Raw genomic sequence first — 19,588 nt, forward strand, 5'->3', positions numbered from 1 at the left:
CCACGAGTTATTCCATATTTCCATTGTCAGTTCGAATTGCAGGTGGTTGGGGTTCTTTACTTGGGTAGTGTGGCCCAAACCTTAATTTCTGAAAGGCCTGAGTCCTCCTTTATTCTGCCTTGTTTGGTTGCTGTAATTTTCCATTAACCGTTACTTTGGGGCATGGGAGTGCTAAGAGGTGTGCCAGAGAACTCCTCTGGGTTGTACACATAGTCCTTCTTGCTTCTATTATGCAGCGGCAAGCCAAGTTCTCCATGGTAATTGGAATAAATCACTCCAGGTAGTAGAGTAAAGTTTTCTTGGCTGGTTGGTTTGGTGGCATGGGAGCCCCACGTGGCCAGGTGGCCATCTCATCTTCTAATTCACTAGCATCATGGGTGTGTTCCTTGTTGTGTTTCTCACTTGAGGACTAAACTCAGAAAACTAAGCTAGAAGAACTCAATGTTGCTAGAATGGGAAGCAAAGACTCTGTGGGTGGGTTATGAGGTGTAATCCTGTCACAAGTTATGCCCACTTCCACCTCCTGTCTCCTGAGCTCGGGTGTTCCATCTAGGGGACTCAGTGTTTGTCTCTGCTATTGGCAGGTTAGGTTCTCAGTGATAGCAATAGCAGTAGCAGCCTTGATAAGGGGAGGTCCATGTTGTTGAGCCCATCCGTAGCCTCTGTCCCTGCCACCATGACCATGTCACTCCTGTTTCCTTTGCTGCTTTAAGCCAATTCATGATGGGGTGCTTTGTTATGCAACAAAAGCTCACCAATACATATTAAAAGGTGCCTGATTTTTTAATATTTTCTGTACTGGGTTGGGAAATCTGGACTTTATAACAGTGCCTTAGTGCAGGTCTGAAGCCAGATGCCCAGAGTTCAAATCTCAGTTCTGCCACCTACTAACGGTGCCTGGGATTGAGGGCTCTGGGGACAGTGTTTACCCTCAGGTTGGCTTTGCAACCCAGACCTGGGCAAGACAGACAGGCAGGCTCCTGGAGGCAGCTCAGGGTCACTTGGGCAGACGATTTCAGGGTCCCAGAATGATATGTAAAGGGGGTTACAGTCTGTCTGGGCCCTTCCCTTTGGCTGTGCAGATTCTTCACCCCATGGGGCAGAGCATGGTGGGAGACAGCCCAGATGCAACCCTCCAAAGCACAGGGGACTCTGGTATCCTGGCTTAAGGGCAGTTCTACCCTAAACATTTGTCACCTCCCTTCCCCAACCCTTGCCATAGCTCCAAGATCCAGGCCGTTGAACAGGTCACTTCACTCTGCTTACTTCAGTTTCCTCATCTGTGAATTGTGGCCAATAATAGAATCTATACTTCCTGGTTGTAAAGGGGATGAAATGAACACATAAATATAAAAATCTTAGAATAGTGCCTGGCCCATCATAAGTGCTCAGGAAATGCTGGTTACTAATTGCGAGCCAGCATTGTGGGTTCGCACTTGTTCTGTCTGCAGACCTTGGGGACTCTGGCTCACATCAGCAGACTCAGACCTGCATGGCTGGCTGAGGAGTTTGCCCATAATTCTCACCCTGTGACGAATGCTCCTGCCAGGCCATCCCTGGGCCTAACTGGATCCCCGATGCTGGCCCTAGCCTGCACAGGCTCACCTAGCTGTCCCGTGGTGGCATAGTCTCCTCTCCCTCACACAGCTGAGACCCCTTGGTTTTAAAATAAACATCTGTAACATATGTGGAGCTCCAGGGTAGAACAAAGTTCCAGAGGCACAGAGGTAGTAGCTGTATTGGTGGTTGTTTCTCTAAGCACCTGGAGCTTTTGGGTAATGACTGCACTTAAAATGATGGTGATGAAATTAGTGATGACTTTCACAGGTTGTTTGGCTTTATGAGAAGTCAATAAAGCTTCGAGCCACTCCCTGTAACTGGGGCCCTTTAGTCTGCTCTAGATAAGCATCAAGATCTTTGTTTCCCCCACCCACAGCCCAGCCTCAGAGCCTGGGGCTTCTAATTATGGTGAGCCTAAGGGCAGCCTCTTTTGGGGGGCTGAAATGGTTTGGCTGTGTTCTCCCCCAGATCTCATCTTGAATTTCCACATGTTGTGGGAGGGACTCGGTGGGAGGTAATTGAATCACAGGAGCAGGTCTTTCCTGTGCTATTCTCATGATAGTGAACAAGTCTCACGAGATCTGATGGTTTTCTAAGGGGGAGTTTCCCTGCACAAGCTCTCTCTTTGCCTTCTGCCATCCATGTAAGACGTGACTTGCTCCTCCTTGCGTTCTGCCATGATTGCGCGGCCTTCCCAGCCATGTGGAACTGTGAATCCATTAAACCTTCTTCCTGTGTAAATTACCCAGTCTTGGGTATGTCTTTATTAGCAGAGTTAAACTGACGAATACAGGGGCCTAAGAAAGGAGGATGTGTGGGGCATCAGTGTCCTTGGGTGGGGCCGAGGTGCATGATGCAGGAATCAGGGGATGTGATGAGCTCTTTTCATCCTTTCAGTGAATTTATGGGAAAATTGTGGCATTCTCCCCATTTTATGGATGAGGAAACTGCAGCTCAACCTGCCCAAGGTCATAGGGGTCAGCAGTTGTGACCAGGGTCACTTCTGCTCTAGGCACTTTCCCCCTGCTCCCATTTAACACTCACCCAGACTTAGACCATCACTGTTGCAACTCCTGCTTTAGAGATGCTGTACTGAGGCTCAGGAGGGACCAGAATTGTGGTCCATGCCCCCTTTAGGCCTCCTTAACCCCAATGTCTCTGTAACTGATGCCCCCTTTTCTTTTGTAGTTGTATTGACTTAATGGGGCCCACAGCTGGACCTGTTGTGACAACAAAAAATAAGCCTTGCTTCTTGAAGGCCCAGGGGAGCCTTAGGACAAGCAAGCACATAACAGGATACAGGAACCCCTCTGATCCCAACTAAAGGGTAAAAGGGGCCAGGAAGGCTCAGATGGGGCCTGACTCAGGTCTCCAGAGAGGGGGCTAAACAGGATTCAAGGGGAGATCTAAGGACACTAACACAGCAACTCCCTGGAGCTCCCTTTGTGTGCAGACATCCTGAGGAATCAAGTCTAGTTGTGGTTCTGATGAAACCAGCCACCGCTGCCGCCACTACCACAAGCACCACTAGCACCAGCAGCATCACCAGCATCACCAGCACCATCACAACAGCCGTCTTGGTTCCATGCTTGCACAAGAGGACTTCCAGCACAGAGCAGGACCACATGTCCCTGACCTTTTCCTGTCCTCAGGGCCCACCTGGAAAATGACAGCATTTACAGGGCATGCTGCTGCCTGTGTGAGGATCTTCAGCTAGGATCTCTGGCTCCTCAGCCCAGCCCCAGCCCCACCTGGCAGCTCCAAAGACTATCCCATATATAACCACCCCCTCAGCACAAGCCAGAAGCTCCAGATGGACATGGAGAAGGCAGGCTGTGAGCAGTCTGGCTGGGTGTGGACCTTCAGCTGCACCTGGGCCTGGGGTGTGGGCTCTGGGAACAGTGTTTACCCTCAGGTCTCCTTTGCAACCTAGACCCTGGCAAGATGGACAGGCAGGCTCCTGGAGGCAGCTCAGGGTCACTTGGGCATGGAATTCTAGGGTCCCAGAATGAGATCTAAAGGGGGTCACAGTCTGTTTGGGCCCTTCCCTTTGGCCCTGCCAGAGCTCCAAGATCCAAACAAGCCTACCCAGTGGACAGCTCCTTGCCAGAGCTGCCCCCACCTCCCTTCTTTCAGCTCCCCCACTCCAGCTTGCCTCCTGATCTGCTGGGCTCTGCTGGAAGGGGAGTACGGCTGATGGAACTCGGTGAAATTCCCTAAAAATGAATCCTCTAAAAACCCTGCATATCAACCCTTCATCATGCACTGTTGACTCTAAGCATTTTATAGCAGGGGGATGGGGAAAGAAAAAAAAAACACCAGACTTATGTTTATTGAGATAAATATTGAGAGTCTGAGGCAAAAATGTTACAAATGCATCTACTGCTGCTTGTTGACAAGTGCACACTGCCTGACAAGTGAGTTTTCATAGCTCCCTGGAGGTGTCTCTGCAGAGAGAGGCGGCACCATTCCCCACCTCCTCAGGCTGTTGGTGTTCAGGCTGCAGGACAGCCTGACACTATTTACTTGAGGTCCCACTGATCCCATACAGACCAACTTGTACCACCTTCAGGTTCTGCAGCTGGGCGCAGTTCACTCAAGCCGGAGTTGATTTCTTTCCCATCATTTCCTCCTGTTGGAGAAGTAGGGGTGGGAGCAATACCTGCTGAGAGCCTTCTGTGTTCAGGACCCTTTACCTGGAATCCTTCTGAGCATCATCACAGCCACTCTGTGAGGGAGGAGACAGACTGTGCTGGAGAGGGGTCACTCACTCTCTCCTGCACCTGTTCACCCTCTGCTGGGCATCTCTGTGCCCTGGACTCTGTACTAGGCATGGGAATGCAGCAGTGACCCCAATGCTCTCAGAACCTGCACTTAGAGGCTAAAGCGGGAGGAGCCTCTTATGACCAGAGGGTCACACAGGAGGCCAGGACCAAACCCGGGCTGGGGGATTGCAGAGGTTTCCCCAGGGAGTGTGAGACTGATATTGAGGAGGCATAGGCATTAGCCAGGTGAGGAAAGTAGAAAGGGGGTTGCGGGCAGAGGGAGCAATACTTCAGAGGCCTGGAGGCAAGAGAAAATTTAAAAAGCTCCGGGTACAGAAAACAGGTCAGAGGGGACCTTTGCCAAGGTCACAGGCTAGAGAGGGCAAACCCAGGATCCTCACCCAGTCTAAGTGGCAAGCACAGGGCTCTTCACCACTGTGATGAATGGGTCAGTCTTTGCAGCAAACTCTGAGGAAAGAGTGAATTCCCTGAACTCCAGGGGCCGGGGGGTGCCAGTCATCAGGGATGTGGCCAAGGACAGGGTCATAGATCACCCAGGAAACTCATTAAGGTGCAGATTCAGATTCTGGTCTGGGGTGGGGCCTGGCATTCTGCATTTCTGACAAGTCTCCAGATGATGCCCATGGGCCAGCAACACCCCCTGAGCCATGAGGGACTAGAACACAGGATCTAGCCAGTCTGACTCCACACTGGGCAGTCAACGTTCACAGTGGGCACTGGGAGCCCCTACCTAGCAGGTGGGGCCATCCAGGAGGCTTCCTGGAAGAGGGTGGGGCCTAATCTGAATTCTCAGAGGTGGCCCCGATAGGGGAGGGAGAGGGAGTTTCCAGGCGGGAGAGGCTGAGCGGCTCCTGTTTCTGGTTCCCACGGCTGGTGAGGAGCGGAGGATGCTCACAGCAGCTCACATAGAGCCTCTGCTGGTCCCTGGGCTGAGATGCTGGGATTCTCCCTGCCTTCTGCCATCTGGAGCGTGTCCAGCTCAGCATGAAAGGGCCATATAAGAAATGTTCTGCACTAAAAAGCTCCAGGGTGCAGAGTAATTTGCTTCTGATTAAGTAAAATGTCATAGGTCACCGTGTGACCATTTTTAATATTGAATCTTTTCTGAATGCCCTCACTCCCACAACCTATTAATCGCCAATTTTCTTCTCTGCCTCCAGTTCTAATTTGCATCAGAAGCAAGGCCACTTAGTCCCCACACCACCCCCCTTCCCTTTTTCCTTCTATCCACAACTCGTGAGCTTCTGCTATGAGTCCTCAATGTCCTAGGCCCAGGGAGCCTCCTAGAGCTTCCTGCCCAGGAAAGGTGACAGAAGATGGAGATAAAGATGTGATGCCTGCCTGCTCTTGAGGGTTTGGCTCCGTCATGGGACCCTGAGGGTGGAGGTGGGTGAGGGGACAATGCAGAAATTAACAATCCAAGGACACTTCCACGGGCCTGTGAAAGCAAAATGTCTAGAGCAACTGGCCCTAAGGATCACGGGGGCTTCCTAGAGCAGAAGACTTCTGAGCTTAACAGACAAATGCCAGGGCAGAGCATGTCAAAGGGATGCATTTCCAAGGTCATACTGATTGAACGGATGGGTGAATGAATGAATGACTGAATCTAATCCAGACCCTCCACTTGGCAGCAGAGCTGGGCCTGGTGCCCACCAGGGAATTGTGTGCTCTCTCTGCCCCATTGGAATATAGCTCTCCACAAGGACAGTAACTCAGCCATTCTTAGTCTTCACTGTACCCCTTGCATCCAGCATAAGGTCTGGTGTGTAGTAGATATGCTCCATCCCTGAAGCCCAAGGCCTTGGGCTTCTCTGTCCTTGATTTGCTCACAGCTTTTAAGAGGCAGCAGAGTTGTAGAGAAGGGCACAGCCCTGGGCCCATACCTCACCATTGCCCCTTGGTAGCTGTGTGACTTTGAGCAAGTCACTGAACCTCTCTGGGCCTCAGTGGGATGTTATAAAAATACCTACCTTGTGATAGTTTGCTTGCTAAAGAACTTTGAGTCTCCATGCCTCCCTGTGTTCACATCTCTTGCAATATGAGTCTTCAGCTCACTTCCTATTAAGAAGTGGAATCTCTGTCCCTACCTCTTGAATTTGGCCTTGTGATTTATTCTGGACGATAGAGTGGGGTAGAAGCAGCAGCCTAGGCCTCCAGAGGCCTTGAACACTTTCACTGACTCTCTTGAATCCCTGTGACCTCCAGAACAAGCCTGGGCCAGCCTGCTGGAGGCTGAAAGACCCTGTGGAGCTGAGCTGACTCTGCCCCTCTGTCTTTGCCATGACCAGCACAGCCAACCCACAGCTGACCCCTGGGCTGACCACAGTTGCACGAGCAAGCCCAGCCCAAATCAGAAGGTCGTGCAGCTGCAGCATTGTAAGTTCAGTAAATGCTATTGGTTGTGTTAAAAGAAAAACTTCAGCTGAATTAAATTTAAAGGAGTTGAATTGGACAATGAATGATTCAGGAATTGGGCAGCCCCAAGAATCACAGCAGATTCAGAGAGACTCCGGGGATGCCTTGTGGTCAGAACAAATTTATAGACCAAAAAAGGCAAGTGAAGTACAGAAATCAGAAGTAACAGAAACAGCTGGATTGGTTGTAGCTTGGCATGTGCCCTGTTTGAATACGGTTTGTATACTCAGCAGTGTATGAATGGTTGAAGTATGGCTTCTGGGATTGGCCAAGACTCACCTGTTGTTACAGGAGCATACTCCTAAGTTAGGTTTTCAATCTTGTCTGGGTGGGTAATGCCCTCTGTGCACAATGACTCCTCCTCACGTCTTCACCAGTCTGGCATGGTGGTGCTGCTGCTTAGTGGCTGTGTGACCTTGGGAAAGTATCTTCCCTTCTTTGAGCTTCAGGATGGGGACGAGGATGTCAGCTTTGCTGAGCCAGGAGCCTCCTTCTACAGCTGCTACCACCTGAGCCGAGCCTACTCAGCTTCCTGCTCCCGATGTGCAAACATGGGACTCAGAATAGGAGGACTTGGGGGCCAGCTGAAAGGGCACCGCTTGTGGGTGGCCAAGAGGGACCATGTGTCAGCAATGATCACATGAGTGGGAGGGACATGAGACTGTAAGGCCTGGCCCCACCTCACACCTACAATGCCACTCATGTCCTTTCCTCAGACCCCTTTGACTGGCATGAAGGAGCTTTGATGCTCATGTGGAAACATTCCTGGCTGAGACCTGAGACCTGTCTTTTCTTTGCACCAGACAAGAGAGACCTCTGATCTCCTTTTCACAGTACCTCGTGCACCGAGCATAAGGCCTGGAGCATGGCAGGAGGTCTGCTGCAGGTAGGAATCGAATGGCTGAATGAAGACCACACAGATGTGGATGCTCATTGTTCCCATCTCCTCCTCTGGAAGCCATGTGTCTCCCTCTAAGCCAGGCTGGTCACTCCTTCCTTCAGACTTCACTGTCCCCCCACTTTCCTCCATCACAATGCATCTCATCGTGACCTCAGGATTTTTCTGGAAACACAACTATTGTCCCATCAATCCTCTCCCTGTCCTTTGGCCCCACTGAAAACTCTTGAATGGGATGTTGCTATTCTTGGGACAAAGATCCAAATCCCTAAGGTGGCATCTGAGGCCCCTTAGATGTCTGGCCCTCACCTCTCCACCCCCAGCCTCGTTTCACAGCCCCTACCGACCCCCTGCCCTCCAACCACACAGGCCTTGGAGTTCTTCATGGTTGCTGACAGCTGGCCATCATGACAGGGCCTCTGCACATGCTGTTCCCTGGCTGAAACCCTCTCCCTTCCCCACCCTCACTTGCCAACTCCTATTCTCCTTTCAGATCCCAGTTCAGCCATTCCAGTCCTCAGGTAAGGTTTCCTTGGTCTCCCTCAAATCTCCCCACTTCTTCACTGCATGTGTAAGCTCACACTTCTTTGTGTGACTTATCGATTAGTGTCTGTCTCTCCCTCTAGACTGTGAGCCTTATCAGGCAGGGACCAGGATGGTTTTGCTTAATTTCCCTAACACAGTGGCTGTCCCACCGTAGGTGCTCAACAAAAGTGTCAATAAATAAGCGGATGCTGTCCCTGCAGGGTTTTCTCTGATTCATGTGCTTCTCTCCCAAGACAGGCTTCCCCCAAGGGCTGGAATCTGCCTCAACCATCCCCATCACCCACACAGTCCAGTGCCCACCTCAGGGTCTGCATCTAGTAGGCATCAATAAACATCCGTCTATGGGAGAGAAGGGAGGGTGTGCATGGTGGAAAGGAGATTTGAGATTTTAAAGAATCGCTGGCTCAGCTTCCTGGGCCTACCTCTGGAAAGCTGATCTGTGCAGAGAATCGATGAGCTTTCCACCCACACAGGCATCAGGCTGCCCAACTAGCCCCAGCTTAGGGGGCCCCATCCACACATCAAGAATACCCCTGGGCAGCTGAGCTGATGTGTATTTTCATGTCCAGGTGATGTTGTTTTGCTTCTGCAGGCTCATCACGGAGAAATGGGCTCCAGGGGCAGAGCAAGAAAGAGAAAGGGTCTAATGTTCCCAACTAAGGACATAACGGGGGGATTCTTACCTCTGAAGAACACTGCTGGCATGGGGGAATTTGCAAGGGAAATCACAAGGCCTTTTGGCTGTGCAGTTCTCAGCTGATGAGGTGCTTTGCTGCAATTGTCTGTGTGGCTGGTGGGGCTGACTGGCTGATGGAATGTGGTCTAATGGCCTCATCAGAAGCACTTGTGAGACCATGGTCCCCCCTCACAGCAGATGGGCAAAGGCGCTGCTCCCATTCAGGTGCACCTGGTCCGGAAACCAAGTGAACAGGAAGTTCCCAGTAGCTCCTGCTCTACCCAACCCACCACCTCTACCTGGGAGCTGCCTCCCTCCCATCCTGCCTGGATGCAGCTCCACCTGTTCTGGGGAGAGGGTCTTGGGGAGATCCAGGAAGACCTTGACCCTCTTTGTGGAGAAATCCAGAGTCCTAAAGATTTGGGAGCAGCAAACTGCAGGCTGTGCCTCCCTCCCTGCATGCTCTTCCTCTCCAGTGTGTCCTTCAGGGCCCAGATTGGGCTCTCCCTCCTCCAGGAAGCCCTCCCTGATGCCTCCAGCCCACGCTGGCCTCTTCCTTTCCAAACTCTGTCCGCTTGCTCTGTGGGGCAGTATGGGGGTGGGGAGGAGAATGGGCCTTAGTGGCAGAAGCTTGGGTTTGGGCCTCCTCTGCCATCCCAGGCTGTGTGACCTTGGGCAAATCACTTGACTTCTCAGGGACTCCATTTCCTCCAGGCAGAATGATGTATTTGAGTTTATTCATTCACGCATGTGTGCATGCATTCTATGGGGATGGAAATGAAAGTATGGTTTTGTTAAAGCACAGTGGCCAGTGGGAATGTGAGGGATGATGCTCTGGCTCAGCTCCCCTCCTGGGACACTTGCCCTCAGTGTCCTCGGCAGAGTTCCCACCCTTCTGAGTATCCTGGGACCCACCTGATGACACATATTCAGGAGGCTGGCTCCCTGGCAGGATGTGGGGGATTCTGGGACCTCTGCTCCCCCGAAAGCCCAGGATGCAGTGGATGGAGCACTGGCCTGGGAGTCAGAGTCCATTCTTCTAAATCATGAGTCATCTTGGGAAGGTCACATCACCTTGAGTATCCTCTGTTTCCTCTGTAACATGGGGATAGTGCCCCAGGTCACGGCTGGTCAGTGGCAGATTTCAGATGGGATTTCAGTGCAGGCCTGGTGAGCTCCGAAGTCCAGTCTTCTCTGTTGGACTCATTGTCTGTACATTGTAAAGTGTTGGGGACATGCATAGAGTTAATGTGATTATCCTTTTATTGCAGTATCCTGTAGCCCAAGAGAGTCATGTCTAGTCCCAGATGAATAGCCTTAAGCTCATTTCTCCCCATGGTGCTGCTCCCACACAGAAATACTGACTGCTTCCCTGAGCCTAGCCATTCTCTTCCAAGGGCCCAAGGAGCAGGTGCTGCTGCTTTGGGGAAGCAGGTGTTTGCTCGTTTGTTGGTTTCTGCTGGTCTCTGCTTTGCGGTCCCAGTTAGGTTATTTGTAGCATGACGGCTCCTGAGAAAGGGGAAGAGTGCTGAGAGGCCTGGAGAGGTAGGGGTTTTGGGGTTCATTTATTTTATTTTTCACAAATGTTTACCTAGCTCCTGTATGCACCAGGCACTGTGCTTCCCCTGGTGGTGGCTAGAGAGCAGGATTAGGACCTTTGAGCTGTAGGTGTCAGAAACACAACCCAAAATGGCTGCAACAGAAGGGGGAACAGATTGGCTCACGGAACTGGGAAGTCTCGGGGGGCTGCTGGCTTTAGCCTTCCCTTGCTCTGGGGTCAGGCAGTGGGTTTGTGCAGGCAGTGTTTTGGCACTGGGCACGTAGCAGGGAGCAAAACAGAGAGGGTCTCTGTCTTTGTGGGTCTCACAGTCAATGTGACTAGGACATGTGCATGCTTCCTCTCTATGTCTCACTTTCTCCACCTTTTCTTGCTGTATTTGTCTGTGTTGGCTTCTTTCACTGACAGCCTCTTCCCTAGATGGTCACCAGCAACTCATGCTCATCCTTGCCACTTTAGCAGCCCTGAAGAAAAGCAGTGGCCTCTTACTCACTTACATAAAGAAATCAAGGGCTAACTTGAGGACCCATCTGGGCCATGTGCCCATCTCTGAGCGTAACACTGTTTCTAGGGGGATGGAAGTCGTTGATTGGTCAGGACTGGCTCACATGCTCACACCGCAGCTGGGTGTGTGCTAAACCTTGGTCAAACCACATAGACGAAGACTGAGGGAGGTGGGGAAGTCCTGATGGAAAATCAGAAGAAGGAGGATAGATGCTGAAAGGCAAAATCAGCAGCTTCTCAAGACCAGTACACTTCAAATATAAAGACACAAATAGGTTAAAATTTAAAAATGATTAAATAAGAACAAAAAAGGAATGGAGAAAATAAATGAAACCAAGAGCTGGGTTTTTGAGGCAATAAAATTAATAAATGCCTAGTCAGACTGGTTAGGAAAACAGAAAGAAGACAAAAATGATCAACATCAGGAATGAGAGAGATTCACAGATGTTAAAACTATCATAGTATTCATAGGTGTTAAAAGTATAATTAAGGGAATATTATGAACAACTTGAAGGCATTAAATTCAATAACTTAGATGAAATAGATGAATTCCCTGAAAGACACAAACTACTAAAGCTCACTCCTGAAGAAATAGATAACCTGAATAGCCCTATATTTATTTTTAAATATTGAAGTGGTAGCTAAAAACCTCTCACAGAGAGAACTCCAGGCCCAGATGGCTTCACCGGTGAATTCTACCAAACACTTAAGAAAAAAAAATACCAATTTTAAACGAATGTTTTTGGCAATGGAAAAGAGGAAGTACTTCCTAACTAATTGCATGATGCCAGCATTACTGTGATCCCAAAACCAGAAAAATATTTTACTAATAAAGCAAGCTACAGGCCAATATCTATCATAAACACAAATGTAAAGTTTCTAAATAAAATCTTAACAAATTGAATTTAAAAGTATATAAAAATGATATAATATCATTATGACCAATTAAGGTGTATATAAGTAATGCATGGTGGGTTTAACATCTGAAAATTAATCGATTTTCAATGCAATTCACCATATTAACAAGTTAAAAAAGAAAAACCATATAATAGATTTAGAAAAAGCATTTGACAAAATCCAACATCAATTTTTCATAAAAACTCTATGCAAAGTAAGATAGAAAGATATTTTCTCACCTGATAGAGGGCATCTACAAATAACCTACAACTAGTGTCATATTTAGTGGTGAAAGACTTAGTGTCTTCCCTCTAAGATCAGGAACAAAACACAAATATCTGCTCTTGCAACCTCTATTCAACATTGCACTGGAGATTTAGCCAATCCAATGGGAGCAAGAAAAATAAGCAAACAGTGTTCAGATGGGAAAAGGAGGTAAACTGTTTTTATTCACAGATAAAATGATTCTCTATGTGTTACAGAAAATCTGATGGAATGTACAGGAAATCTATGATAGCTAAGTAGTCAGTTTAATAAGGTTGCAGGATATAAGATCATCTTACAGAAATCAAATGTATTTCCATATACCAGTAAGAAAGAAGTGGAAATTAAAAATTTAAAAATACCACAACATAACATATGTTATCCAATTGTTCCTATCCAATTGTTCCTTTGCCATTTGTTGAGAAGACTATCTTTAACTTCCATGAATTGCCTCATGCTTTAATCAAAAATCAGTTGTCCATCTTTTTTATATTGGACAGATGTTTTATATCGTTATGTTTCAATAACATAACGATATAAAACATTTAAGAATAAAGCTGACAAAAGGTGGAAAAGACTTGTACACTTAAAACTGCTAAATGTTGCTGATGGAAGCTGAAGAGGACCTAAACAAATGAATAAAAATACTGGGTTTTATGGATCAGAAGACTCCATATTGTTAAGATACCTATTGTCCTCAAATTAATCTATAGATTCAATAAAATCCTATTGTATTTAGGCTTTTAGCATCCTATACTGGATGCTGGACACCCCTGTCCCCAGGAATTTACAGATGTTGGAACAAGTGGTGCACAGGCGTAATGGATGTGAAATAATCCTTATTAGTGACATGGTAAACAGGAAAAGGATCGGCAAGGGGGTTTGGTTTGGAGGGAAGCAGAAGCAAGGGTGGTGGTGGCAGCTTTGAGTGTTCACTGTTACTAGAGAGCGGAGCTGGGATGTGGGGTGGTTAGTGCCCATGCGTGGGCCAGGGCTTGAGTGATTTGAACTTTCTGCAGGTGTAGGAACAGAGGAAGGATATGGGTTTTCTTATCAGGTTGCCCAGGTGTGAGGCACAGGGGAAAGACTGGGAGACTTGAAAGCTGTCAGGGGTCAATATCAAATATGGAGTCTGTCCCTTTATTGCAAACCCTAGTCAAAATCCCACTAGGCTTAAACATATTTTCATTTTTATTCTTTTGAGACAGAGTTTTACTCTGTCACCCAGGCTGGAGTGTAGTGGCACGATCTCGGCTCACTGCAACCTCTGCCTCCCAGGTTCAAGCGATTGTCCTGCCTCAGCCTCCCGAGTAGCTGGGGGGATTACAGGTGCATGCCACCACGCCTGGCTAATTTTTGTATTTTTAGTAGAGATGGGGTTTCTCTATGTTGGCCAGGCTGGTCTCGAACTCTTGACCTCAAGCGATCTGCCTAGTGCTGGGATTACAGGCGTGAGCCACCAGACCAAGCATATACATATGAAATGTATTTTTATATATAATATATAATATATGTATTTATAGATATTATGCATATAATATATGTATTTATATATTATATATAATATATGTGTTTTTATATACTATATATTATATGTATTTATATATTATATATAATATATGTTTTTATATATAATATATAATTTTTTTATATATTATAGATATAATATATGTTTTTTATATATATTATAGATATAATATATGTTTTTTATATATATTATAGATATATAATTTTTTTTTTGTAGAAATTGAGAAGCAGATTCTAAATGCACATGGAAATTCAAAGGACCTATAAAAGCCAAAGCAACTTTGTAAAAGAAGTACAGGTTAAGGTTCAGGCATGGTGGCTCATGTCTGTAATCCCAGCAATTTGGGAGGCCAAGGTGAGAGGATCGCTTGAACCCAGGGATTTGAGACCACCCTGAGCAACATAGTGAGAACCTGTCTCTCCAAAAAACAAAAATAAAAAAAATTAGCTGGGCGTGGTGGCACGTGCTTGCAGTCCCAGCTACTCTGGAAGCTGAGGTGGGAGGATCACATGAGCCCAGGAATTCAGGGCTGCAGTGAGCCTTGTTTATGCCACTGTACTCCAGCCTGGGCAACAGAGTGAGACCCTGTCTTAAAAACAAGCCAAAACGAACAAAAAAAGAAGTACAGATTCAGTCCCCAATTTTGACTTATAAAGTTACAGCAATCAAAGCAGGAGATATTGGCATGAAGATAAATAGATCAGTGAAACAGTAGAGGGTCTAGAAATAAACTTATGTAAAGATTTGCAAGTGATTTTTGACCACAGCATGAAGGCAATTCAGGAAAGTAAGGATAGTCTCCTCAACAAATGGTGGAGGAACAACTGGATAGTCATAAAACAAAGCAAACAAACAAAAAGGAAACTTTGATCCCTACCTTGTACCATATACAAAAATTGACTGGAAATGTATGATAGATCTAAATGTAAAACTTAAAACTACAAAGCAACTTGAAGACAACATAGAAAAAATTTTACAGCCTTATTTTAGATCAAGATTGCTTCAATGTGGCATAAAAAGTATGATCCATAAAAGAACAAAATGATAAGTTGGACATCATCAAAAGAAAAAAACCGTTGCTCTTTAAAAGACTCCGATAGGAGAATGAAAAGAGAAGACACAACCTAGGGGAAGATATTTGCAAGGCATATATTTAGTAAAGGACTTTTATCCAGAATATACAAAGAATTCTCAAAACTCAGTAAAAAACCCAACAAAAAATAGCAAAAGACCTGAACAGACACTTTATCACAGAAGATATACAGGTGACAAACAAATGAAAAGATGCTCTGACCCTTTGGTTATTAGGGAATCAAAAGTTAACACTACAGTGAGATGTTACTACATATTTATTAGAATGGCTAAAATTATGAAGACTGAACATATCATGTGCTGGCAAGGATGTGGAGGAAATGGAGCTCTCTGGCACTCTTGGTGATGATATAAAATAATACAACCATTTTGGAAAACAGTTTGGCAGTTTCTTAAAAAGTTGAAAATACACTTATCAGATGGTATAGTAATTCCACTCTGAGGAATTTATCCAAGACAAATGTCAGCGTTTGTCCACACAAAGACTTATACCTGAATGAACATTCTTTCATAGCTGCTCTATTTGTAAGAGCCACAACCTGGACACAGTTCACGTGTTCATCAAACAATGGATACAAATAATTGTGGGATCTCCATACAATGGGATACTACTCATCTACAAAAAGGAATGGACTGTTGATGGACTGTTCACATGTGCTGTATCAGGAATGATTCTCAAAATAATTATTGTGAGTGAAAGAAGCCAGACATACTGAAATATTTCATTTATATAAAACTCTTGAAAATACAAACTAATTTATAGTCACAGCAGATCAGTGATTGGGAATGGGGACAGGGAGCAAAAGAGAGAGATTGCTAAGGGGTGTGAGGGAACTCATTATCTTGATTATGATGATTTCATGGGTGTTTACATGTCAAAGGTATGCAATTTTATACTTTAAATATGCATCGTTTACTGTACGCAAATTATACATCAATAAAGCTGTTCAGAATAAATTACATTCCAACAAGGAAGGTTGTTGTGAGAGCTAATGACAACACCTGTGACTCTCCTGGTCCCAGGCTGGCACACAGTAGGCCCTAACTGAGTAGCGCTGTTGATAGCAGGTGGTCATGGAATGGCAGCCATTGCTGTGACCTCTCATCTGGCGCTTTGCAGGTGGGTGGTGTGTGTTGCTGGCAGGTCTGCCTCCGCCATCTGACTATGACCTTCTCATGGTCACAGGCACATGAACAATCTTTCTCTCTGAGCCCAGAGCCCTGCACATGGCCTGGCACTCCGTGGTGGATCTGCTGAGTCACTGGAAACTGGCTTCCTGGAAGATGAAGGACAGGGAGGGAGCTTTGTGCTCATTGTCCAACAACAGCCAGGCCCTGAACCTCTCTTGGTCATCTATTCAATAGCACACATTTCAGCAGGACACAAATTCCTTGGCAGCAGAGGGAGTTATTTAAAGTACCCATTAAAATAGCTGGACCTTGATGAAACAGAGCAGTTGTCACCGCTGGGGCCCAGAGGTGCCTGAGGACAGGGAAATGTGGGCAGGATTTATTCCCGGCAGGACGCCTGTGTCATGGCCATGTTTAGGATGTAAAGACACTGTCTCACCTTGGCGGTGTGAAGGGCCGCCTGGGCTCACAATGGGCAGCCATTTGTAAGCGCTGCTGTGACTGGGGATGTGGGGATCCTTGTCCCTTTCTCCTCTCATCTCATTTTCTGAAGTTCATTGAGAGCTGGGCTGCAAATGGCAGGTAGGAGAGGAGGTGCCCTTTCAGCAGCTTCAAAAATAGACCTCACAAGTGGCCAAGGGGTCACCAAGCTTTCCAGCATTAAGCACCTACCCATTTTGTGTGCCTTGGAGTCCTGGGCTCTTATCTGACTGCCAGTGATGCGCTGGAGAGAACAGTCTCTTCCTCTCACTGAGCCTCACTTGCCTCACCTGGAAGCACCCTGCCTACCTCATGGGGATGTTGCTTGTTGAGAAATGTTGTTACAAACGGCTGGAGAGGCCACCCACATGGTCGGGTTTCAGGGATCCGGGGCAGATCTCTGCAACCCCCAGCTCCCTGGGCAAATCCCAGGCCCACCCGCAGTAGCTGCCTGACCAGTCTACAGATGCTGGGAGGGCATCCTGGAGAATCATTCCTTTGGGATAGGATGGCCCAGTTCAGGCTCCCTTTGTCTAAATCTCCACCAGCCCTGTGCCCTTCAGTTTGGATGCTTTTCTGCGGCATCAGGGATGACTACCCCTTGAAGAACAGACAGGCAGGGGGAGGGTGAACATGAGGAACCTGCCCAAGAGCAGCCCTCATGAATGATCACCATGGCCAGGTATTGCTTTCAGCACTTTATGTATTTTATCTTATTTAACTCTCATATGGCTGAGGCACAGAGAGGTTAAGTGACTTCCTCAAGGTCACACAGCTAGTCGGTGGTAGAGGTAGTGAACCTCTTGAACCCAGGGAATCACTTGAACCCAGGGAGTCTGATCCTAGAGACCCTCTCCCAACCCTAGGCTGGGCTCGGCCTCTGTTCTGGGTGGGCTCTGTGGCTGATGACCACCCCTGCCCACCTGGTTGGCTTCCCCATTCCTGTACTTTCCAGCTTCCAGCCCTCTCTGCCCATGTTTCCTGTGACCATCTGCCCCACCCCTACCCTGCAGATGCATGGTGGCCTCCAGGCCCTGGGCTCCACCATGTCCTCCAGGATGTCATGGACTCTCTCTCCTTTCTCAGCTTCAGAGGGACACAATCAAGGGAAAAGTCCTCTCTTTGGATTCGGGCAGGATTCCAGCTGAGGGGCCCCAGGCAGGATTACTGTTAATGCTGATCACTGGTCACTCTGGAAGGTGGAGCCCTAGAGCCATAGTGTGGGTGTGTGAGATCCTTTCCTGACACCCGACAAGGGGCAGAAGGGTGACCGGGTCCTTCCTTCATTGCACCAGCCGGGGGTTCCCTCTGAACCAGCCGACCAGGGATGACTCATGAAACAAGAGCCTGGCTGTGGCTGGAACACCATGACATAAATTTATTGGCAGCAGAGGGATTATTTAAAGTCTCCACTAAAACAGCTGGACCTTGACAGAAACAGAGCAATTGTCACTGCTGGAGCCTGAAATGTCCCGAGCTGGGCGGGGACACGTGGCTGGCTCTGGCAGGTCTCTAATACTGTTTGGGACTGATGGACACACTTGAATCTGATGCCACAGTGGCTCCTGTCCACTGACTCCCCTCTCGGCTCCTGCCTCTGCCTGGTGCTATGCCCGAGGCTCCTGATAGACTCCCATTTAAGGCTCATTCACCTGCACCCTCACTAGCCTGCCAGGGCCTGTGCTATGTGTGGAAGCTGGGCGGGGGCTCGCAGACACACAGACCCAGGAGTTCCCTCTCTCCTCCCCCTCCCTGGGAATGCCTCCTGTACCACTCAGGGAGATGGGCCTCTGTTCTGGGGTGGGGCTAGCAAATGGCTGTGAAAGAGCTTTGTGACTCTTTGTGGCTTCATGAGAATAAACCTTCGACTGGGGGTCCGGAGGCCTGGGCTCCAGTCCCAGCTGTGCCTCCTACTAACTGTGCGGACCTCCCTGGGCCTCAGTTTCCTCCTAGGATTCTGCCTCACGTGGTTCAAAGAGGGTTTTGGGGGCCAAATGGGGTTTCAAAGAGAAAGCACTTCATAAACCATCATGGGGCACACATCAGAGAATTTCTCCTCCTCTTCTTCTTCCCTCTGTTCCTCTTCTGTTTCTCTTCCTCCTCCTCCCTTTCCTCCTCTTCCTCCTTCCCTTCCTTCTCTTCCTCTCTCTCCCCCTCTTTCTTATCCTCCTCCTCCCCTTCCTCCTACTCTTTCTTTCCCTCCTCCTCCTCTTTCTTCTTCAGCAGAATTTGGGGCTCAGTTGTAAGATGATGGGTTAACTTCCTTTTTTTATTTCCCCCAGGATAAGCTTTCTATGTGGCTTCAGAATCCCTCTGCATAAGTGGCCCCCATTCCTGATGCCCCTCACACCAGCGGCTCACCCCAGGCCTGGCTGGTCTAGGGCAGAGCAGCATTAGCTCTGGGCTAGCTCATGTGGGCACGTGGGGGAGGAACACTGAGCTTCTGTTCCTCACATGTGTCCCATGATCTTGTCTTGATGGTGTCCTGATTATTCACTGGGGAAACCGACAGACTTCCACGGCAGAAACTCTTGGAGGGGCAGACACTGGAGGCGGCCCCACTTGTCCACAACCAGTGACTGGCCCCTGACCTTGGCCAGATGCTCTCCCGGCCCTGGAGGGAGCACTCGGCCCAGCTCAGGCCCCATGGAACTGGATGCTGGCTCCTCCTTTGAAATCCAGGAGCTGCCCCAGCCACTGTTCCTCCTGGTTTGACTTGCTGCTCTTGTCTTCAGTGCTGCAGCAGTGGCACCTCTGCACATCCAGTACCTTCTCCTTTTTCTCTTTTTCTTTCTTTCTTTCTTTCTTTCTTTCTTTCTTTCTTTCTTTTCTTTCTTTCTTTCTTTCTTTCTTTCTTTTCTTTCTTTTCTTTCTTCTTTCCTTCTTTCTTTCTCTCTTTCTCTCTTTCTTTCTTTCCTCCTTCCTTCCCTCCCTCCTTCCTCCCTTCCCTTCCCTCCCCCTCCCCCTCCCCTCCCCTCCCCTCCCCTCCCCTCCCCTCCCCTCCCCTCCCCTCCCTTCCCCTCCCCTCCCTCCCCTTCCCTTCTCACCCTGTCACCCAGCCTGGAGTGCAGTAGCACGATCTCGGCTCACTGCAACCTCCGCCTCCCGGGTTCCAGCAATTCTCCTGCCTCGGCCACCCAAGTAGTTGGGATTACAGGCGCCTGCCACCACACCCAGCTAATTCTTGTATTTTGTAGTACAGATGGGGTTTCACCATGTTGCCCAGGCTGGTTGAACTCCTGGCCTCAAGTGA

General features: G+C 48.2%; 1 protein-coding gene across 1 annotated transcript in view; it reads left to right on the top strand.

The window, feature by feature from the left end:
* The window catches only part of LOC129531557 (basic proline-rich protein-like), a gene marked incomplete at its 3' end in the record, with an annotated part of 155,003 nt that extends 135,644 nt beyond the window's left edge, over nucleotides 1-19,359 (top strand). Inside the window, exons 13-14 of the mRNA XM_063709636.1 lie at nucleotides 18,427-18,544; nucleotides 19,281-19,359. Of these exons, the coding sequence (XP_063565706.1) occupies nucleotides 18,427-18,544; nucleotides 19,281-19,359 (197 nt within the window). The remainder of the gene's footprint in view (nucleotides 1-18,426; nucleotides 18,545-19,280) is intronic.
* Nucleotides 19,360-19,588: the final 229 nt, after the last annotated feature.

This window comes from Gorilla gorilla, chromosome 1 (genome assembly GCF_029281585.2).
Source record: "Gorilla gorilla gorilla isolate KB3781 chromosome 1, NHGRI_mGorGor1-v2.1_pri, whole genome shotgun sequence".
NCBI classification, from domain to species: Eukaryota; Metazoa; Chordata; class Mammalia; order Primates; family Hominidae; genus Gorilla; species Gorilla gorilla.